General features: G+C 33.1%; 1 protein-coding gene across 3 annotated transcripts in view; it reads right to left on the reverse strand.

The window, feature by feature from the left end:
- The window catches only part of GLS (glutaminase), an 85,293-nt gene that overhangs the window by 52,964 nt on the left and 22,967 nt on the right, over nucleotides 1-9,362 (reverse strand). For all 3 annotated transcript variants that reach the window (XM_017869366.1, XM_017869368.1, XM_017869367.1), the window contains exons 6-7: nucleotides 7,210-7,373; nucleotides 1,869-1,927 (exon numbers count right to left, since the gene is read on the reverse strand). In XM_017869366.1, coding sequence (XP_017724855.1) covers nucleotides 1,869-1,927; nucleotides 7,210-7,373 — 223 coding nt within the window. The remainder of the gene's footprint in view (nucleotides 1-1,868; nucleotides 1,928-7,209; nucleotides 7,374-9,362) is intronic.

A 9,362-nucleotide genomic window follows, 5' to 3' on the forward strand; every position in this document is an offset into this window, starting at 1 on the left:
AAAAAAAAAAAAAAAAAAAAAATTTTTGCATTGTTGAACACTGAACCACACTTATGTTGTACACATCTTTTAACTTTGTTTCTAATCGCTCATACTACAATGTAACTCAATATACAGTTTATGGCTCATGACTAAACATGGCAAGTGAAACTAATGAAATGATAGTGTGATATGATAACCAGATATACAATTCCCACATGCAGCATTTCGGTGTAGTCTGTTAAACCCATGAATCATTAAATGAAAGATTTTTAACTATGTGCAGTTAAGGAAGTCTTCTATTAATTATTTACATAAACCCCTTTTTGAGACTATGCGTACTGTATGTTCATTTCTCTCCGGTTTAAGAGTTCTTAAACTAGGATCCATGGATCAGCCTCCAAGAGTAGTGAACACCTGGAAGTTTACATAAAATTATAGTATGTGGATATTTTTCTGGGAAGAAACAATTTTGGTGTTTTTCTCATCAAGCATTATAGTAACTTTCCTTATTTCTAATTTAAGTTACTTGTTCAAATCTAAGCAATTATTAATGAGGCTTTTCTCTCATCACAGCATTTATTGATTTTCTTATAAGGATCCATTTACTTTTGCATATCCCATACTACGAAGTAAGCTACCTAAAGGTGGGCCTGTGCCTTGCAAATAATCGCATTTTCAAGTTTCTTTCACCTCAAACTGACAGCTTTCTCCATAGCCTATTACAATTAGTTACATTTTAAAAACACTAGGCTATAATATCTACTTCATTAGAGTTATAAGAATCAAATGGGCCAATACTTTCAAATAATTTGCCTTGAAGTAACAAGTAAACACATAGATTCTTAAGATACTAGCCTTCTATTTTAAAGCTTTTCTCACAGATATAAAACTCATAAAAGAAAGGATTTCTAGTATACAAATTAGATGAAGTTTTGTGAACTGGGCCAAGGGTATAATTTATACTCAAATATCCTTCATGTAACCAGGGTACCTCATCCACAGTAAAGCATTTACAAAGCCATGTAGTTATGCTTTCCTCTAACTTGGAATAGATAGGCACAGATTTACCAAAAAAGTATACAAATGTTCCAAACATAAATAAAATTTATTTAAATATAAATAAAATTTATAATTAGAAATTAAAAATCTGAAACATCTAAAATCGTGATGATTTGAAAATCTATTACACAAGAACCATTTTCAAATACTTATTTTAAAATACTAGATCTTCCAATTATTAAGGCAAACCAAACACTAAAAAAAAAAAAACCCTCACAATGCAAATTTCAAAGCATAAGAAAATATAACTTAATAATTGGAATAAGCCTTATTTAATTGTTTTAATTATGGCATGATTTAAGTAAAACCAAATGAAACAAGTTCCAATAAAAATTGTGATTTCAGCTCATGAGAGTATCAAAGACTTGAGAAAATTTGAGGGTAAACGTAGTTTAAGTACTAGAACATTTGTTCCTACATATACTAATAACAAATATACAGTAAAATGCCTTTAATTCTACTTGTAACTGTTTATTCTAGGAGAGTCAAAAGGAAACGAAAGGAAAATTACTGAAACTTAAAAAAAAAAAATTTTTAAAAACCCTCTATGCTTTTCTTCAGCAGACTTTAAATATTTTCCAGATCTTCAAGTCAAGAGTAAATAATTGTTGGAATTTATAATGAGTCATCTGTTTTTAATTTTGCCTTGAAATGACTACATCATTCATTTTGAAATAAAGATCCTAACTCTATACCATAAGACAATTTCTTAACACCAAGAGAAAATTTTTCACGATTCTACATAAATAATCCCAGAATCATCTTTATGCCTTAGCTATTAAAAAAATAAAAGTTTACTAGGTTAAAATGCAACATCAACATTTTACCTTTATTAGTGAAGTCACAACAATTGCTCCAGCATTTACCATAGGATTATGTGGTTTATCTGTAAAATATAAAAGCAATACCATTATTTCAAATACTTAAGCACTTGAGTAATATTACTATATTAAAATAACCTTGGAAAAGCACAGCTCACGTAAACTCAACTTTGCTTTTTTCTAAGTGCTTTATTTTATCTTTATATACAAGCACATACACAGAAGGATTTAAAACACAAACAAGTGATTTACATAGAATAATAAAATTGTAAGGGATTTTTTTTTTAAGAGCCAAAGTTTCAGACTATCACCCAGGCTGAAGTGCAGTGGCATAATCATGGCTCACTGAAGCCTTGACCTCCCAGGCTCAAGTGATCCTCCAGCCTCAGACTCCGAAGAAGCCAGGACCACAGGTACAGACCACACCTGGCTAATGTTTTATTTTCTGCAGAGACAGGATCTCCCTATGTTGCCCAGGCTGGACTCAAACTCCAGGACTCAAGCAACCCTCCCGCCCTGGCCTCCCAAAGTGCTGGGATTATAGGCATGAGCCACCATGCACAGCCTATAGGGGATATTTTTAGGTTTTCTCTATTTCCTGACAATGGAGGTATATTTGTATTTCTTTTTTTTTTTTTTTTTTTTTTTTTTTTTTTTTTTGAGACAGAGTCTCGCTCTGCCGCCCAGGCTGGAGTGCAGTGGCCAGATCTCAGCTCACTGCAAGCTCCGCCTCCCTCCGCCTCTGCCATTCTCCTGCCTCAGCCTCCCGAGTAGCTGGGACTACAGGTGCCCACCACCTCGCCCGGCTAATTTTTTTTTGTATTTTTTAGTAGAGACGGGGTTTCACCGTGTTCGCCAGGATGGTCTCAATCTCCTGACCTCGTGATCCGCCCGCCTCGGCCTCCCAAAGTGCTGGGATTACAGGCTTGAGCCACCGCGCCCGGCTATTTGTATTTCTTATATAACTTTAAAGTTACTTAAAACTTTATATTCTTCCAAACTCCTATTTCTTCTCCTAATTCTTACAATAAATAAGAATGTAAAAACTCAACTGATTATATTCTCATTCACTGCATGACACAAACACCAAAAACAAAACTGTTGGGGACAGTGAAAACATCTATTTACAAGCAAACCTCAATGTCTTAACTTATCTACCTGGTGGTTACCAGAAGTGGGGGAGGGGGGAGAAGGGATTGCCAGACATTGGCCAAAGGATACATAATTTCAGTTACACAGGAGAAATAAGTTCGAGAGATCTATTTTATAACATGATGTAGTTAATAACAAGTATTATATGTACTTGAAAATTGTCAAGAAAGCATACTTTGTCTTCTAATTACAAATAAATATATGAAGTATGTTACTTTGATTTATCCATTCCACAATGCATATGTATTTCAAATCACTATGTTGTATACCATATACACAATTTTTATCCGTCAATTAAAAGTAAGTAAATAAAAAGAAAAAAATTATACATTTTGGGTGTATTCATAATGCCCAGTTCCAAAAGTTAAAATAAAATCTTTGTGTTATATCTGATTATTACAATCAAGATTTGCCTATTCCAAATTATACTAAGAGAAGTTTGATTTTTCTGAGAACACATAAAATGAGAACACTTGCTGTTCCAGAAGAATACTATGTGGCATGAGGGGCCAAAACCTAAAATGTTCCAAATATTATCCACCTGAAAGAAAAGCCCATGTGGAGAGAAAAGAAGAATTTAGAAATCAGATTGTGTTAAATTACTTTATACTTTTATTTGTATGGATGTTCATTATCTGTCATTTCAGAGCTTTTGACGTTATCAGGCTTAGACTCTACAGTCCTAGAAGGCTGCTAATCTATGTATTCCAAACGGTATCACATAAATGTGAGTATTAAATATTTTCCAAATGATAAACACTCTGCAAATGCTACATAAACTACACTCAAGATGTTTAAAGAACACTAAATCATTTTACAGCATGACAGCCCAATTTTCAGACATACGTAATTGCTCACTCTGCCTTTGGCTCAAAAGCCAGACATCTGAACATCTGGAAACCCACCAGAGAGAATGTAACACAACACCAGCCTAACTGCAGTATAAAACCTCGGTCTAAGACCTATGACCGTGAAATTTTCTTGTATCCTGCTCTGTTTTAAGGTAAGATGGAGATGATGGGTTTAATTTTGGATTTTTAATTTAAAAATATTTATGAATGGCAGAGATAACCTATGACACTAATAAAGGCTATCATTTAAAGTAATGAGATACCAGAGCATGTTATACTAACAAAATGGACATGGGTGACACCTGAAATTTATGGACATGTTTTAAACTATAATGCAAAAAAACTGATCTATTTTAACAAGTATTTATTTTCCCCAAAGGCAATAAAATACACAGCATTCTTTCATATTATATCAAAAGCAGCTTTTCAAGCTGCTAAGCATATGAACTTTGCAAGGGTTTTGTTCACAGGTGAGGCTGAGTCAAAGTTTGCTAATACATATACTAAAGAACAAAAAATATTAAAGAAGGTTTCCAATTTAATTTGGATATTTATATTTTAGGTATTATACTGGAATTTTACAGTGCCAAGTAAAAACTGCAGTTAAAGAAACTCAATTATCTGACATTACACACATTTACAATATATTCTCTAGATATAGAGAAAATATTCTCTATCTGGTTGGGATATATACGGTTGCGAAGAATGTGCAGTGCCCATTGTGGATGGCTGGAAAAAATGTGCAGTGCCCTCTCACATTCTCCCCAACCATCCTAAATTCATCCTATCAATTCAGACCTGTCATCCTCATGTAAATTAACTCAACTCCTCTTCTTTCTCAATCCTCCATACATATAATCAGCACATACATTTTGGCACCTGTCAATTACATACTTGTAAGATAATACAACTAACAATATTCAATGCTTAAGTATGTCTTCTCCCATCATGTATTAGAAGTATGTAACTGTCTTCTGTATCCTGTAGTCAGAAAAGTTATTCCAAGAACCAAAGCCCATGTACCCTCCAGAGCTGTTAACAATACAGACAAGGAAAGCTATATAAATAATTTGTTGATTAACCTGATCACTCTAAGGTAGAAAAAGAAGACTTCCCTGGGAGATGGTAGTTTGCAAAACTGACATTTCCATAAAGTAACTTGTTTGCTCACTGATAATGATAAAAGATATCAGTCACCTCCTACCAAAACTTTCTATGCTGCAAACATTTTAAAACTACTGTTACTGCCGGGCGCGGTGGCTCACGTCTGTAATCCCAGCACTCTGGGAGGCCGAGGCGGGCAGATCACCTGAGGTTGGGAGTTCGCGACCAGCCTGACCAACATGGAGAAACCCCATCTCTACTAAAACTACAAAATTAGCCAGGGTGGTGGCGCATGCCTGTAATCCCAGCTACTCGGGAGGTTGAGGCAGCAGAATCGCTTGAACCTAGGAGGCAGAGGTTGCGGTGAGTCGAGATCGTGCCATTGTACTCCAGCCTAGGCAACAAAAGTGAAACTCTGTCTCAAAAACAAACAAATTAAAAATAACTACTGTTACAAAAAACTACTACAATTTCTCTATGCACTATATCCCTATTAGTCTTAATAAATCATCACAATCTTACAAAGCTAGTATAACATTAATATTTTTATTTTTTAAAAATTTATTTTAGATACACACATATGTACATATACACACAAAAGTGTATGGTTTCACCAAAATTTACCCTTGCAATTTTAAATATGAACAAGATCTTCAAATTGTTTTTGCTGGGGCTAAACTAAATCAGGATTCAAGAGCACAGGCTCTAGTAAGAATTCAGGAAGGTGTAATATAGTAAAGCCTGTATTTACCGTTACTTTCAAGACTCATGGTGTTGGCTCAGGCTTAGAAAACGTCTATGAATATCGAGGCAAAATCTCTTGTTAAACTTTATGTTTCATTCTTATTATAAACAATTCTAAATTCCTGATTTCTTATTTTTTCTTATATAGAATACAGTTATCAATAATTCATGATTTCTAAAACCATAAATATACATGGCAAAAAAATTCATTACTTGTTAAGTTCATTTGCTCCAAGCCCATTTTATTTGCTTTTGTTTCTGAAATCTTCTAAACATTCAAATTACTATATTTGTTTTCTTTTTCTTAAGTATCTTCCTCAAAATCAATCAATTCACTAGACACATCTATTCTCCTTTGTTGTTCATGGAAAGTATTAAATTTTCTTTTAAAATCTTTGATATTTTAGAATAACAGTATTAATTCTTTCAATATTAAATCTAAATGTCAATGAGCTTAGTAAATAAAGTGCTTCTGCATATGATGTCCTTATCAAAGTTGTTAATTTATGGTAATGTCTATAAAACCAAATGTAGCATCAGAATAAAAAGGTTATGGTAAAATGGGAAAGAAAATGTAATTGCTCTCAAAATAAATAGGATGAGAAACATAAGAAAATATCAGTCTTACGACTTCATCTTACAAACTAATAAAATAATGAGTATAAGGCACATTTCATTTTTTATACAGCAGAAAGAAAAAAGTATGTAAAAGTGTATCTCTCACAGCCATTACTACAACCTTCACTCTCACTTTCTTCAATTCTGTATCTTAACTCATCAATCAGAAACACAGCATATGCTTAAAAGATTAAAAAACAGAAACCAAACCATGGGAATAGTTTAACCTAGTTTGCACTCAGCTAAATGATGTTTAGACTTAAAATCTCTATCAGATCAAACTAACTACTTTTGTCCTCCCCTTTTCTTTTGAATTCCTGTAAAGCAATAAGATTTGTTATTCAAGCATTAAACACAAAACATTTCTTTCAAATTTTTTAATGTTATAAGGAGAAAAAGTAAAAACACTCACTAAAAAAAAAATTATCCTCACTATCTCAACCAGGGCCACAATAAAACTTTCAAGTACTATATACAACATATATTAAAGTAGAGAGAATAATATACAAACACCCATATACCTATCATTTAGCTGCAAAAATTACCAACATGTAGTAATAATCACACCCAGCACTCCCAGCTGCCTTAACTAAATTATTTTAAAGCAAATCTCAGGCATTTTGAGATTTCACTCTATTTCCCTAAAGGTGGTTATGAAGAGAAGTTCATATTCTCCCTAGCCCACTTCCCAGTGGCATGAGATGCCTAAAATAATCATTTTTAAAAGCAGGTAATGAAACTCTCTCAATGGATTGTATAGAAATCACATGACAAATATTAATACTTTTAATTTTAATCAAAAAATGTTTAAAATGACTTAGATTTACATAGGAAAATGAGACATTTCTTTTTTCAACCAATGTTCATGTAATTCTTACCATCTTCATTCAAAAATAGTTTGTTGAATCTTAGTCCACTCGGCTCTTTTCCAACATATCGATGCACATATTCAGTTCCAAGATCATTAACAGCAATGGCATATTTCAAAGGTTTTACACAGGACTGAAGACAGAAGGGAACTTTGGTATCTCCAATAGAATGCCTATTTAAAAGGAGATTTTAAAAAATAACATCAACTGGGAAAAAAATGTAAACTGCATAGTTGGAATTATTCTTTTTACATGTTAATTCCAATTCCAACAAAAATTTTCCCATAATTCAATCACAAGTTTATGTCAAAATCAGAGAATAAATTTAAGTACAGTCATCCTTTGATATCTGTGGGAGATGGATTCCAGGAATCTCTGTGACACCAAACTCCATGGACACTCAAGTAAGTCCCTTATATAAAGTGATATAGCATTTGAATAAAACCTACACACATCTTCCCATGTGTTTTAAATCATCTCTAGATTACTTATAATACCAAATACAACGTAAATGCCATATAAACAGCTGTACTGTATTATTTAGGGAATAATGATCCATGTATCCATGGGTGCAGATCCCATGGATACAGAATTGACCTATGTTTAAGAGAAATACTGTGAAAAAAAGCAAAAGCATAAAAGTATTCACGTAACAAAATAATGGTTTTAAAGTAGGTAATAAATACGTAATGTGGAAATTTTCCTCTGAGGGCAAGAGAGTAAGAGCACGCTCCTCCTTACTCCCACGTGTATTCAATCACATAAAATAAACTAGCCCTTTTAGAAATTATTCACCTTTTTTTTTCAACTCATAGCTGTAAGCTGTGACTAAACCATGATTAAAAAGTTAAACAGAGCTCAGTTTAGATTCAACACTATTTTCTGAGACCCTGTTTACAAATGCCTCATCTTACAAGCCACATCCACTCACAATCCTGGCCCCATTAAAAGAAAAAGCATCCAGTTTTATAAATCTGACAGAGCTGGCACTAAGTTCAGTAGGCAGTCATCATTACCATGGAGATAAATAACAGAACAAAAAGAAAGCTTTATATTACCATCAAACTGAGAAGTACTTGAAGTAGAGAAAAGATTTGGGAATGAAAAAGTTCTGGCCAACCCAATTATAATGTAAGCTTCACAAAGGCAGAGATCTTTGATTTACTTACGGATATATCCCAAGTTCCCTGAACAATGTCCCAACACATCACAGGCATTCATTCATAGTGAAAGTCATTCATAGTTAAACTAGGCACTATATTAATAACCACCCGAAGCAGAGGGTGACAGAGACATCAGAGGTCAAACAGGAATGCATACCCACCTCACTTCTGAGTGTACTATAGAATATAAATACATATGTATAAATACCAAAAGAATATTTTTCCTATCAAATTTATTCATCGGTAACTATAACCTTAAACTATATAGTTATACTATGTAAGATTATAACTTCAAACTTGACAATCATTCTAAAAAATGATTAAAAGCTTGTCTTATTACCTTTGGATTTAAAAATACATATGTTCTAGTTCTGAAGTCAACTTTCTGAATTCTCTAGGTAAAAAAACTAAGAGACACAGAGAACGTTTAAAAGAGAAAATCATATTCAATATTACATGATAATAATTTCCTTCAAATTCAAAGACTTCCATTTCTTGATATACTATTTCCTAAAATGCAAGAATAGGAATACCATTCCCTACTGGAATTTGCTTCATGGTTAAAGCCACCATGTCTTTTCATTTCATTGTGTCCCTTCATAGCACACAACATTTAATTCAACACATGGTGACTGCTCAGTACATTTTACAGACCCAAATGATGATAAAAGCATATAATAATGTAAGAAAAAACAGACTAGAAGTTAAGAGACCCAGGTGTTCATTTCACCTTTGCCAATATCATGTCAACTATGGGCCTCAGATTCCTTACTTTCAAAATTAATGGGCTAACCCATATATTTTTTATTGTAAGTACTTGAGGATAATTAGTAAAAAAAAAAAAAAATTAAAATCACCTAAAATGAAGGTCCTTAAGAGTCACAAATTTTTGGCTGGGGGCAGAGGCTTATGCCTACCAAGGCAAGAAGATTGCTTGAGGCCAAGAGTTCAAAACTAGCCTGGGCAACATAAAAGATCAAATTTTCATAAATGGAAAAA

Source organism: Rhinopithecus bieti, unplaced genomic scaffold, assembly GCF_001698545.2.
Source record: "Rhinopithecus bieti isolate Rb0 unplaced genomic scaffold, ASM169854v2 scaffold_5051, whole genome shotgun sequence".
Lineage (NCBI taxonomy): Eukaryota > Metazoa > Chordata > Mammalia > Primates > Cercopithecidae > Rhinopithecus > Rhinopithecus bieti.